This window comes from Haliaeetus albicilla, chromosome 29 (genome assembly GCF_947461875.1).
Source record: "Haliaeetus albicilla chromosome 29, bHalAlb1.1, whole genome shotgun sequence".
In the NCBI taxonomy this organism is placed as follows: Eukaryota; Metazoa; Chordata; class Aves; order Accipitriformes; family Accipitridae; genus Haliaeetus; species Haliaeetus albicilla.
Genome location: NC_091511.1, coordinates 3,429,937 through 3,443,313, shown reverse-complemented (window position 1 = coordinate 3,443,313; position 13,377 = coordinate 3,429,937). Strand labels below are relative to the sequence as shown.

General features: G+C 67.6%; 1 protein-coding gene across 3 annotated transcripts; it reads right to left on the bottom strand.

Annotated features, from left to right (window-relative positions):
• Window positions 1-596: 596 nt before the first annotated feature.
• On the bottom strand, window positions 597-13,330 carry EHMT2 (euchromatic histone lysine methyltransferase 2). Of its 3 annotated transcripts, XM_069773990.1 has the most exons (28): window positions 13,246-13,330; window positions 12,973-13,018; window positions 12,680-12,880; window positions 11,956-12,236; window positions 11,747-11,819; window positions 11,443-11,528; window positions 11,218-11,355; window positions 10,644-10,784; window positions 10,456-10,561; window positions 9,999-10,103; window positions 9,175-9,320; window positions 8,508-8,651; window positions 7,805-8,034; window positions 7,088-7,273; window positions 6,640-6,722; window positions 6,357-6,463; window positions 5,835-5,957; window positions 5,656-5,757; window positions 5,467-5,571; window positions 4,888-5,042; window positions 4,401-4,568; window positions 3,673-3,817; window positions 3,125-3,202; window positions 2,416-2,531; window positions 1,941-2,027; window positions 1,371-1,449; window positions 1,113-1,288; window positions 597-803 (listed from the first exon to the last, which is right to left on the bottom strand). In XM_069773990.1, the coding sequence occupies exons 1-28, from the start codon at window positions 13,267-13,269 to the stop codon at window positions 650-652; spliced, it is 3,585 nt and encodes a 1,194-aa protein (XP_069630091.1). In that variant the 5' UTR covers window positions 13,270-13,330; the 3' UTR covers window positions 597-649. The 3 variants fall into 3 exon arrangements, with proteins under 3 accessions (XP_069630091.1, XP_069630090.1, XP_069630092.1); XM_069773989.1 differs by having other exon boundaries at window positions 5,467-5,757; XM_069773991.1 differs by lacking the exon at window positions 12,680-12,880 and having other exon boundaries at window positions 5,467-5,757; window positions 13,246-13,306.
• Between the last annotated feature and the right edge of the window lie 47 nt (window positions 13,331-13,377).

Here is a 13,377-nt window from a genome sequence, read left to right as displayed (position 1 = left end):
AGGGGGGGCCGCAGCCAATAAAGCACTTCCAACCCCCCCCCAAAATGAGCCTCTGCTGCCTTTGGGCACCCCGGTGTGTGGACCCCACACCTGCTCCCACCACTCAAGGTCCCCCCCGACCTCTTCACTGGGGTGGGATGGGTATGGAGGGCTATAATGCGGGGGCTATGGGGCAGTATGGGGGCTCTGCTCCACACCTGCACAGGTGTGCCAGGCCCCACCCACCCCGGGCCCCACCCCTGTGTCCCCAGGTGGCCCCTGTGACACCCCCCTAGCCCCCCATGACCTGGGTCTCCAAGACCTCTGCTCTATGTCCCCATATCCCCAGTCCCCCCCGAGTCCCCCCATCTCCTGTACCCCCACATCTCCCCCCAAGTCCCGCCTCCATGTCCCCCTGACTCGTGTGTCCCCCCCATGTGTCATCCCCCCTCCCCGTGTGTGTCCCCCGTATCTCAGGCTCAGCTCTGGCTCTTTATTGGTTTCACTCAACTGGACGGTGTGAAAGAAATAGCGGGGGGAGGCAGGGACATGGGGGGGACACAGGGGGGTGCTCCCCCAGGGCCCAGGGCAGAGGATGGGGGGGGAGGGGGCTTGGAGGGGGGGCAACAGGTTGGGGGGGGTCCCTGGGGGGGCAGTGGTTCAGGGCAGCTCAGGGTGGGGGCAGGGCCAGGAGCGGGGGCAGCAGCTCGGGGGGATCCCCACGCCCCCCCCCGGCCTCGGCTGAGTGTTTGCACTTCTCGGAGCCGCACTGGCAGGGGAAGTATTTGCTCTTGATGTCCCAGAACCGGTCCCCGTAGTCGAACCTGGGGGGGGCGGTGGGGGTGCTCTGTCACCCCACAGCTGCCCCCAGACCCCACAGGTACCCCCCAGCACCCCGCAAGGACCCTCAGCTAGCCCCCACCCCCTGTATCTGCCCCCCCCAGCCCCATCTATTTGCACCCCAGCACCCCATAACTGTCCCAGCACCCCACTCTGTCCCCCCATCTGCCCCCCCCAGCATCCCCTGAGTGTTCCCCAGCCCTCTGTACCCCTCCCCAGTCCTCCACACACACCCCCAGATTGCCCTCCAGATCTCTACCCCCCCCGGCCCCCCATCTTGCCCCCCAGCGCACCCCAGCTCCTCGCCGGGGCGGATGGCGCGGCTGCTGAAGAAGGCGATGCGGGGGAAGCGCAGGTCCTGGTGCAGCATGAACACCCGCACCGGGATGATGTTGGGGTCGCAGAGGTGGTTGATGAAGCGGCTGACGTTGCCGTAGTACCGGGCGTCGATGCAGTACACCTCCCCGTCCTGTCGCGACAGAGCGTCACGATAGCCTGCCCCCCCCCCCCATCCCCAGATGCTGGGGTTCCCCCCCGTTTCCCCCCCAAACCTTGTTGTCCAGGTCAAAGAGGTAGGAATCGTCCTCCCGCACATCGGCCTCCGCGTCTGAGATCAGCTCCCCCACGTACCTGGGGGGGTATGGGGGGGGGGGGTGGGGTGTGAGGGCTCCATGGGGACCCACAACCCCCCAAGACTCCTCAGGGACTCCCAGAACCCAGGAGAACCCCCCTATGCCCCCAAACCCCCAGGGATCCCCCCAAACCAGGATTGAGACCCCCCCCCCCCCAAGTCACACCCAGGTATCCCCAAACCCCCAGGAATTCCCCCCCCCCCAACCAGGAGTGAGAACCCCTCCCAGTGCCCCCCAAAACACAGAGAATCCCCCAAATCCCCCCCAAACCAGGCATAAGACCCCCCCAAACCCACTGGAGCCCCCCAAGTCTCCCCCAGCCCCCAGTGACCCCCAAACCAGTAACAAAAGCCCCCCCCCCCAAATCCCCCAAACCAATAAGCCCCCTCATGGACCCCCCCAACCAGTGATGAGGCCCCTTCAGGGACACCCCCCCAGGATGGAGGGATGCACCCCCAGCCCCTCCCCCTTTTGGGGGACCCCCCTCACTCGCAGATGAAGGTGCCGGGGGGGATGGCCTGCAGCGCCCGCACCCCCCACCCCATCTTCGCTGTCCGGTAGAGCTGGAGCCGGACTCTGAGGGGGGGGAAGGCAGCAGTTGGAGGGGGGGTGCAGGGGGGGAAATCACCCCTGGTTTGGGGGGGATCTGGGCAGGGGGTGGTCACAAGTTTTTGGGGTACAGGGGATTGGGTGCAGTCGTGAGGTTTTGGGGGGGCAAAGGAGGGGGTTTAGGGCATAGGTGGGGATGAGGGTGTGTGGGGGCAGCTTGGGTGTTAAAGAAAGGAATGTTGGGGTCAGGGAGGGGGATTTGGGGTGCAGCCAGGTTTTGGGGCGGAGGTTTTGGGCACAGATAGGGGTTTTAGGGCACAATCAAGGTGTTTTGGGGCACAGAGGGGTTTTGGGGAGGTGTTCAGGGGTTGGGGGGGTCTGGGGTTCAAGGGTTGGGGGGGTTTTTGGGGCGCACTTGATGCCGCTCTGCACCACCCGGTTCTTGCAGCTGCGCCAGCATGTGCAGGCCTGGTTGCACTCGAAGATCAGGGGGGGCTCGATCTTGTTGAACTCCTGCAGCAGTCGCCCGTCCTGGGGGGGGGGTGAATGGAGGGGGGGGGTGTATGTCACTGGGATCCCCTGCAATGGGGGGGGGGGCCCAGACAGAGGGTCCTGGGGTCACAGCCGCAGTTTCAAAGGCTCCCTGGAGTGCAATGGTGGTTTTAAGGGCCCCCCCAGGTGTGATGGCAGTTTTAAGGGCCCCCCCCCAAGACCCAGAGGTGGTTTTGAGGGACTCCCTAAAGAGCAAGGCAGGGGATCCCTAAAATGCAACAGCAGGTTTGAGAGGCTCCCTTAGATGCAAGGACAGTTTTGGGGGGGGGGGGGGGGGACGGGGGACAGGGACAGGGACAACACCACCCAGGTGTAATGACAGTTTCAAGACTCCCACCAGGATACAATGGTGGTTTCAAGGGGCTCCCTGGGATACAACAGTGGTTCTGAGGGGGAGCTCAGTGGTTTGGGGGAACTCCCTAGAAAACCAGGAGTGTTGCAATGGGCTCCCCAATGGGAGTTTTGAGGGGCTCCTGTGATGCAGTAACAGTGTCGGGGGGGGTCCCCAAGCTCTGATGGCAGTTTTGAGGACCCCCCCAGATGTGGCGGGGTTTTGGGGGTCCCCCCCTCACCTTATCATACCAGCAGCGGATGCTGAGCTGCCCACAGAGGCAGTTGCTGGAGGAGCAGTCGTCCTGGCACGTGCAGTGCTGGGGGGTGCGGGGGAGGCGAGATCAGGGGCACCACAAGATCCCAGGCAGCCATTCTGCATGCCCCCCACCCCCCCAGCATGGGGCTCACACCCCCTGAACAGGAGGCATGCCCCCCCCAAGCCATTTTGCACCCCAAAATGCTGCTGCCCCCCAAGGCAAGGAGTTTACACCCCGAAGTTGGCATTCTTTCTCTCCAAAACCAACATTTCCCCCCAGCAAAAAGCAGCAGTTTCTCCCCCCTGAGGTTCTTCCTCCCCCCACCAGCAGCAGCTTTGCCCCCGCCCCAAAGCAGTGGCTTTGCACCCCAAAAGCAGTTTTCCCCCCACAAGGTGGCTCTTGCCCCACCCAGCAGCAGCTTTACCCCCCAAACCCTCCCTTTTTCACCCTAACAGCACTTCCCTGCCCCCCAAAAGCAGCATTCCCCCCCCAAGCAGCAGTCCTGGCCCCCCAGGCCCCCGCCAGCCCACCTGGAGGTGGGTGATGTTGTGGTCGATGTTCATGGTGGAGGTCTCGCAGTTCTCGGCGATGTACTTATAGTCATCGGGACAGGGCTCCTCATCCACCCCGTTGACGCAGGGGATGGGCACGTTCTCATAGCCCCGTGCCACGTCCCTGGGGTGGGGGGGGGACGGGCAAGGGGGGCTAGGGTGGGTGCCCCCAAACCCCCTGGCACCTCCCAAAATGTCCTGGCACCCCCCCGAGCTCCCTCAAACCCTGCCAGAAGCCCCCAAATCCCTGCAGGACCCCTTACAGGTGGTGATGTGCTCAGTGCGTGGTGGGAACCCCAGGACCACCCTGGGACCCCCCCTCAAACCCCTCCTAAGACCCCCCCGAGCCCCTCCCAGACCCCCCAAACCCTTCCGAAGAATCCCCATACCAGCTGATGATGCACTCGATGTGTAGCAGGAGCTACCCCCTGCAACCCCCCTGACCTCCCCATGCCCCCCCAGATCCCCCCATATCAGCTAACAATGTACTTGGTGTGCAGCGAGTGCTCTGGGATCCCCAGGACCCCCAAAACCCTCCAGGGACCCCCAAACTACCCCCCCCCATGATTCCCCCCCAAACTCCTTCATGACACTTGCCGTGCAGCGGGTACCCTTCCGTGCTGTGGGACCCCCCCAAGACCCAATGCACTCCTGAGACCCCCCAGTCCCCCAGGGACCCCCAAACCCCGCCAGGACCCCCCCATTACCGGCTGATGATGCGCTCAGTGTGGAGGGGTCTCCCCGCAGCCCCCTGCCGCAGCTTGCGGTTGAGCTGCAGGGCCACCCACACCTCCGAGTGCTCCAGCGTCAGGTCCAGCGGCGAGTCCCCCTCCTTGTTCCGCACCTCGGGGTCGGCCCCCCGCGACAGGAACAGGCTGCGGCAGCAGGCGATGGGTCACCCCCCACCCCAAAACACCCCCCCCAGAGCCCCCCACACCCTGGGGACCCAGGCATCTGAGTATCTCCCACCCTATGGATCAGCACCCAGGTGCTCTTTGCCCCTCCCTGATCCCCCCCCAAGGGCCCAGGCATCCAAGCTCACCCTGCCCCATAGACCCCCTGATCCCCCCAGACCGCCTGTGCCCCCATGGACCCAGACATCCAGGCATCTCATGCCCCCCATAGAACCCCCCCCACCCCACACGGACCCAGGCATCGGGGTGCCCCCAGCCCCCCCCGCAGGCCCCCCCTTACATGACGCAGTCGTGGTAGCTCTCGCGGGCGGCGATGTGGAGGGGGGTGTCCCCGTGGAAGTTGACGGCGTGCAGGTCGCACTGGGCGTTCAGCAGCACCTCGGCGATCTCCGCACTGCCCGTGAAGGAGGCCCAGTGCAGGCAGATGTTCTCCTCCTGCCCGTGGCAGGGGGCACCGTCCGTCAGGAACCTGCCCCCCCACACACACCCAGGGGGCAAAAACCACCATCCCCCAGAGGCGAAACCCACCTCCCGCCTCTGGGTCCTCAAAACTGCCCCAGGAGGAGGGAATTAGCCTGGGGGGGGCCCCTGGAAACCACCCTTGGTAGAGATGGGGGGAGCTTAAAACTGCCCCAAAGGGGATGAGGGGGGGTCTTGAAACCATCCTACGAGAGACCAGGGAGGCCGCGAAACCACCCCCAGTAGGGATGGGGACTCCAAAACCACCATTAGAAAGGACTTTGAAAGCGGTGGGGCTTTGAAATCACCCTGTGGGGCCTCAAAACCACCCTCTGTGGTGACCAGGGGGTCTTGAAACAGCCCCAGAGGAGCCTCAAAAGCATGGGGGGGGACAACTCACGTTGTCGGTGAGAGTGACATCAGCGCCACGCGTCAGCAGCCGGCGAATGACCTCGATGTGCTTGTGCTCAGCCGCCCAGATGATGGGGGTCCAACCCCCATTGTCCTGGGAAGGGCAAGGCAAGGGGGGGGTCAGTGTCACCCGGATGCCGAGGTCCCCCCATAGCCTCCCCAGACACCAGGGTCCCACCTGGGCGTTGACGTCCACCTGCCCGGTGGAGAGCAGCAGGTCGACCATCTCCAGGTTGCCGTTCTTGGCGGCATGGTGGAGGCAGGTGGAGCCGTCCTCCTCCTGGGGTGTGGGGGCGATGATATCAGCAAAGGGCGGCAACGACATCAGCGGGGAGGGGGTGTGATGTCATGACCCACCTTGCTGTAGACGCAGCCGCCCCGCCGCACCATGTACCGCGCCGCCTCCACGTGGTTGTTGGCCACCGCCTCCATCAGCGGCGTCCGGCGCAGCTTGTCCGTCGCGTTGATGTTGGCGCCCGCCTTGGGGGGAAAGGGGGGGCGGGGGGTGTGTCAGGGACACCCCAGACCCCCCCCTGAGCCCCAAGGACCCCCCCTGGGACCCTCACCTGCACCAGGAGGTGGTGGACCTCCAAGAAGCCCTACAAGAGCCCCATGGCCCCTCCAGCACATCCCAGAGGCCCCCCCCCAGGATGCTCTTGATCCTCAGCATCCCCCCCCAGCACCCCAAGGATCCCCAGGGATCTCCAGAGCCCTCCCCACCCTGTGCCCCAGCGATCCCCAAAGACCCCCAGGGATCCCCCAGATCCACCTAGGGCACCCTGGAGCCCCCCCTAAATGTTCCTGACCCCCAGAGACCCCCAAACCTGCAACAGGAGATGGCAGATTTTGAGGTGCCCCCTGGGACCTCCCCCAGCCCACCTGCAGCAGGAGGTGGCAGATTTCGAGGTACCCCTTCTGCGCTGCCGCGTGCAGGGGGGTGCGCTTGCTCTGAGCATCGCTCTGAAAGTTGGGATCCAGGTTGTCCACTGGGGGGGGCGAGGGGGGGGCAGTCAGGGGAGGGTGTGAGGACCCCCCGGGGCGCTGGGACAACCCAAAGCCCCTGAGGACACCCCAAAGTTCTCCTGGGACCCTGCAGGCACCTCCGCTCCATGAGGGACACTCAGGGGGCTCCAGGGCCCCCCCCCCCCAGACCCCCACTCACGCAGCATGAGGACAACTTTCTGTAGTTCTCCTTGCTTGACAGAGATGTAGAGCTGCCGGGGGTGGAACCGCAGCTTCTTCCGCCTGCGGAGGTACTGGGGGTACTGGGAGCAGTGGGAGGCTGGGGGACTCCACACTGGAGTACTGGGAGGCACTGGGTGTCAGGGGGACCCTGCAGTGGGGGTACTGGGAGCACTGGGAGACGCCATATAGGGGAACTAGGAGGCTGGGGGAACCTGTCACCGGGGGACCCCAGAGAGGGGGAGTTTTGGGCGGGTTGGGGGCACAAGGGGAGCTCAGAAAGGGTTGGGGGGTTCAGAATAGGTTTGGGAGGGTCAGGAGGGGTTGGGGACTCAGAGGACTCAAGAAAGGCTGGGGATGCTCGGGGGGGGGCCTCAGGAAGGTTTGGGGTTTCCCAGGGGGATCGGGGGGGCAGGGGGGGCACCCACCTCTCAGCCTCCTGCCCCACCAGCGCCTTCTCCAGCAGGTCGCGGGCGGGCCCCGGCGCCAGCCCCCGGGCCGAGAGGGCCCCCCCCGAAGGCAGGGCCAGCGTCGGCCCCCCCGAGCTGTCGATGGGCTCGGCCCGGGGGTCCGGGGGGGGTGCCCGGCCCTCGCCCTGCCCCCGCATCCGTGCGCTGGGGGGGATTGGGGGGGGTGTCAGGGGGGCTGGGGCACCCCTGGGACCCCCCCCACCCCAAACCCCTTAAGTCCTTTCACCCCCAAACACCCCCTGATATGCCTCCAGACCCCTACACAGCCCCCCAGACCCCTTTAAGCCCCCCAAACTTTTTTAACACACACCCCCCCAAGCACCTCCAGGCTCCTCGCACCCCTGTGTACCCCCCAGATGTTCCCCAAGACCCCCCTAAAGCACTGTGTACCCCCCAAACCCCTCTGTATCCCCCCAGACCCCCCTCAAGAACCCCCAAACCCCTGTGTACCCTCAGAGCCCCCCTAGGCCCCTTCATAGCCCCCTCAAGACTCGCTTAAACCCCTGTATACCTCCCCAACTCCTCTGACCCTAAACCCCCAAAAGCTCCCCCAAACTCCTGTGTCCCCTTTCCCAGATACCCCCAAACCCCTCTGTACCCCCCCAGATGACCCTAAAACCCCCCAAGCCCTCCTCAAACCCCTTCATACCCCCCCCAAACTCCCGCATCCCATACCTGGGGGTGGGGGCGTCGGTGCGGGGAGCCGGGGCGCGGCGTCGGGGCTCGGGGGGGGCAGTGGCAGGGGCTGGGGGGGCCCCCTCGGTGCGGGGCAGCGTCACCTCCTGAGCTTCGGAGGCATCTTCCCCACAGTGGGGGCAGAAAATCATCCCGTTGAGCTGCGAGACACATCCCCGGTGGAACCGGTGCCCGATCCGCACGTCGGGGTGGCACTCCAGGAACGTCCCCTGGGGGGGCACAGGGGGGTCAGAGGGTCCCCAAGGAGTCCTAGGGCGTTTCCAAGGGGGTACACGGGGGGGGTACAGGGGGTCCTGGGGGCCCCAGCCCCAATCCACACGGCAGGGTGGCACTCCAGGACCATCCCCTGGGGGGGCACCGGTGGGTCAGGGGTCCTCAAGGGGGTCCTGGGGGTCCACAAGGTGTCCTAGGGGCCTCCAAGGGGGGCCAGGGGGGTACAAGGGGGGTACAGGGGGTCCGGAGGGCCCAGCCCCAATCTGGACATTGGGATGGCACTCCAGGAATGTCCCCCGGGGGGGACACAGGAGTCCCCTAAGGGTCCCACTGGACACCCCTTTGCCACTTGCAGCCCTGCCGAAGTAGCTGCAGCCGGGGGAAGCAGTAGTGCCTGTGGGGGGTCCCTGTGCCCCCCCCCGGGCTGTGTGACACCCCCCCCCCAAGTCTTGGGGACCCCCCCACTCACGGCAGTGCAGAAGTAGCCGCAGCCGGGGCAGCAGTGGTGCTTGACCATGCGGGCACGGTGGCTCTCACACAGCACCATCAGAGGCACGCGGCTGGACGGGCGCATCGTCTCCCGCTTCAGGATGCTGCTGCCGCAGCCGCTCAGCTGGGGGGGGCCGGTGGGGGCGGGGGGTGTGTGTCAGTGCTGGGGGTGGGGGGGGTGGGTTCTGCCACCCTGATCTCACTTGGGGACCCCCACCACTCCTGCTGGGTCACCAGGGTGCCTGGGTCTCTCCTGCAAACACTTGGGTCCTCCCCCCCCCCATGCACACCTGAGTCTCCCCCCAGATGCCAGGGCCACCCCCCAAAACACTGGGGCTCCCCTCCTCCTTCCTGCATGTCTGGGTCCCCCTGACACTCAGCACCCCCCCCCCCCGGGTCCCCCCAGATGCCCAGGTCCTCCCCCCAGCCCCCACCCTCTCCCCACCTGTGGGTCCCCCCACACCTCTGGGTCCGCCCCTGGCCCCCACCCCCTTCCCACCCCCGGGTCCCCCCCCCGGCCCCCACCCCCTTCCCATGCCCGGGTCCCCCCACACCCCCTTCCCACCCCCGGGTCCCCCCACACGCCCAGGTCCCCCCCCCCGGCCCCGACCCCCTTCCCACCCCTGGGTCCCCACCCCGGCCCCCACCTGCCCGTCGACGCTCTCGGTGGCCATGCAGAGCCCCCGCGCCCCCTCGCCCCCCCGCTCCACCTTGGGGGCCTCCATGCGGCAGGAGCAGAGGGGCAGCTCCTCGAATCGCTCCGCCTCCAGCCCCCCCAGCGCCCCCGCCGGCCCTGCGGGGAGGGGGGGGGGGGGCAAGCTCCGTGAGGGGCGGGGCCTCGGGGTGGGGGCGGGGTCGCAGCCTGTGGGCGGGGTTTCAGAGGGCGGGGCCGCGAGGGGAGGAGACGGCGCCTGTGGGCGGAGTCTCGGGGGTGGGTGTGGTCTAGGAGCAGAGGTCAGGGCCGCGAGGGGAGGGGATGGTGCCTGTGGGCGGGGTCTCAGAGGGCGGGGGTCTATGGGGGGCAGGGCCGCGAGGGAGGACAGTGCCTAGGGGCAGGGCCTCAGAGAGGTGGGGGCGTGGTCTAGGGACACAGGGCAAAGCTGCGAGTGGGGCAATGCCTGGGGGCAAGGCCTCATATGATGGGAGCGTGGTCTAGGACCAGGGGCGGGGCAGCAAGGGGATGGCAGGGACTGGGACTGCACCTGGAGGCGGGGCCTCGGAGAATGGGGGCGTGGTCTAGGGCGGGGGCATCATCTAGGATGGGGCAGGGCCACAGGAGAGGCTGCAGAGCAGCATGGGACTGCATCTGGGGGTGGAGCCAGTGTCGGGGGGCAGGGCCTCGGAGGATGGGGGCATGATCTAGGACAAGGAGGGGTGGCTGGGCCCCAGGAGTGGTGCTGTGGGCGTGGCCAGACAGCCTGTGAGAGCTGGGACTGGCAGGGGTGTGGCCAGGGAAGGGGCGTGGCCTCACCTGGGGGCTGCGGGGAGAGGGCTCCGCCCCCCGGCAGCTGCAGGCAGCCCAGGGGCACCTCCGTGTATTCGCTGGGGGGGGCCCCGGGAGGGGCTCCGGGCACTCCTGGGGGGGGAGGGAGGGGTCAGGGCAGGGCCAGGGGCCACGCCCCCCTCGGTCACCCCTTCAAGGCTGCCCACACCACATTCGTGTGTGTTGGGATGCCCCCCCTTGGCTGATATCACCACCTTAAGCCCCCCCTCCCCCATTTCAGGGGTCCCCTTTCCCCCAGTCCTCCAGTTTGGGGCTCCCTCATTCCCCATTTCCCCGTGTCAAGCCTCCCCCCTCCCCAACATATGAGTTTCAAGGCCCCCGTCCCCCAAATTTATCGGTTTTGGGGGTCCCCCTCTCCAATTTACGAGTCCCGAGGCTCATAACACACCCCTCCCCGACACCCCCCACCCCAGGGTGCCCCCACCTCTCTCCTTGGCCCGGGGGTCCTTCCGCTTGCGCTTCCGCGCCGGTTTCAGCCAAGGACTCTCCTTCCAGCGGCGCCGGGCCCTGCGCCGGGCGCTGGAGGCACTCTGCGGGGGGACACACGCACACTCTGTCAGGGCCCCCCCAAACCTCCCAACCCCCCACCCCGCAGCCCCCGGTTCCCCTCACCCGGTCTGAGGCGTTGCCCGATTCCTCATCCTCCTCCTCTTCTTCCTCGTCCTCCTCCTCCTCCTCCTCCTCTTCGTCTTCCTCATCTTCCTCCTCTTCCTCCTCCTCACTCAGTGCCTCACCGGCCCCCTCGCCCTCCGACTGAGACCCCCCCCCATGTGAACCCAGGTGTCCAGGAGCCCCCCCAGTGACACCCCAGCTCCCCATGCTGATCCCAGGCTGCTCCGATGCCCACCCCCCCATCCCTCCCAGTTCCACCAGGGACCCCCCAGTACCCAGCAATGACTCCCCCATACGCCGCATTGCCCCTCCAGTGCCCCCCAGTCCTCCCAGTAAGCCCTCAGCCTCAACCAGTGCCTCCCCCAGTATGTTCCAGTAAGTTGCATCATGTGTCTATGCCCCCCAAGTCCCCCCCCAGGGCTGCCCCAGAGCCCCCCAGTCCCTCCCACTGACGTCCCAGCATTAACCCATCATCTCTCAACAACCCCCAAGTCCCCCCCGGGCTGCCCCAGAGCTCTCCAGTCCCTCCCAGTGACCTCCCAGTCCCTCCCAGTGACACCCCCCTCAGTCCCACCTTGCTGTCTGAGTCCCCATGCCCGTCCACACTGAAGCCGTCGTAGAAAAGGGAGAAGCTGCCGCCGCCTTCACTGTCCCAGTCGTCGCTGGGCCGGGTGCCGCGGGGGGGGGCAGCCATCTCCTCTGTCACTGTGATCTAACGGGAGGGGGGTGCAGGGGGGACTTAGGGGGACCCAAGCATCCGGGGTGGGGGGGCAGGGGGGACCCCGGTGTGCGGGCATACCTCGGTGCTGGCGCGGGGGCTGGGTCTCTGCAGCCGTTTGTGCAGCCCCTCGGGGCCGTAGTCCAGCTTGGGGCGTTTGGGGAGCTCTGGGGGGGGGGGTAAGGGGGTTTGGGGGTCAGGGGTGACCCCCTAGCCCCACAACTGCCCTGCCAGACCCTCTCACTGCTCCCCAACCTGCCCCATGACCTCTCAAACTCCCCATTCCTGCTCCTAGGACCCCCAGGACCCCCTCAGTTACCCCCCCAGGGGCTCCCCCAGCCCCCCAGTACCCTACCCCACCTCACGCCCCCACCCTGAGACCCACCGGGCTCCTCAATGCTGCGCAGCTCATCCGAAACCCTGAAGTGCAGCATCTCCGACACCCGCTTCTCGGGGACCTGCAGGGCATGGAAGGGACCCAGGTGTCCAGAGGGGAACCCAGGCATGGGGGGGGGGGGGGGGAACCCAGGCATCGGGGGGGGGACGACACACCGCCACCCACCCACAAAGGACCCAGGCATCTGGGCCGCCCACCTGTCCGTTGCTGGGCTTGACCATGGTCTTGCGGGCCCGGTGGACCTTGGGGCGGGCAGGGGGCTCGGGGGCGGCTGGGGTGGGCTCCGGGGGGGCCGGTGGGGAGGCAGGTGGGGGGGGCCGCCCGCCGGGGAGGCTGAGGAGCCTCAGAGCCAGGCTCTGCCCCGGGGGGGACTTCCCTGCCCCTGTCAAGGACATCTTGGCCCGGCTTGGGGGGGCTGGGGGGGGACCCCCAACCACCCCCCGCCCTGGAGAGCCCGGCAGTGTCTTCGTCGCGTGGCCTAGGGGCAAAAGGTCGTAAGACACCCCCAAAATAACACCCCAAAGCCCCCGATGCAACCCAGACTCAGACAATGTCCCCCCCCAAACCTCCCTAAACGCCCCAAATACTTCCTATCCCTCCTGGACTCACCCACACTCTCCGTAAACCCTCGACCACACCCCAAAACCCTCCCTGAGCCCCCAGTACACCTCCCAGGCCCCCCCATAAGCCTCTAAAGACTCCCTAGAGTCCCCCAAAATGTCTCTGAACCCCCCACCCCCCCAGACCCCCCAACCACACCCCGGACCCCCCCAAAATGCCCCTAAACCCCCCGGGACCCCCCCAGACACCCTTTAAAGCTCCCACACACACCCAAAACACCCCTAGACCCTCCCAGAACGCCTCTGACCCCCCCCCGACCCCCAAATACATCCCCGGATTCCCCCCCCCACCCCCCGTTACCTGGCAGCCCCTTAGGGCTGGCACCGGCCGGGGGGGCCCCCTGCGGCCCCTCCCCCTCGGGGGACCCCCCCCCACCCTCTCGGCAGCTCCCGGACGCCTGGATCCCCCCGTGTTCCTCCTCGGGGGGGGCACCCCCCACGCTGGGAGGGGTCCCCCCGCTCTGGGGGGGCTCAGGGGGGGCGGGGCTGCTGGGGAGGAGCCCTGGGGGGGGGAGATGGGGGTCAGGGGGATGTAAGGGGGGTCGGGGGATCAAGGCGGGGGTCAAGGGTGCTGCCCTCCCCCCCCGCACTCACCGGGATCTCCCGCCGCCTCCACCACGAGGGTCCCGCCGGGGGGGTCCTGGGGGACAGAGAGGGGTGAGGGCAGGGGGACCCAGGCGTCCGCAGGGGGGGGACACCCAGGCGTCCGGGCCACGCCCCCCCCGCCCCCCCGCAGCACAAAGGCGCCGGCGCAGCCCCTCCCTCCCCCCGGACGCCTGGGTGTCGTCCCCCCCTCGGCCTCGTTCTCGCTGTGCCCCCCCCTTCCTCCTCCTCCTCACATCGTCCCCCCCCCCCCCCCCGCCGGACCTCGCCGCCTCCCGCCGCCTCCATCGCTGCCGGCCGCCGCCGCGCGCGCGCCTCTTCCGACGTCACGGCGCGGGAAAAGGGCGGGGCTCCACGCTTAAAGGGACCGCGGCCGTCGCCCCGCCCACCGCCCCG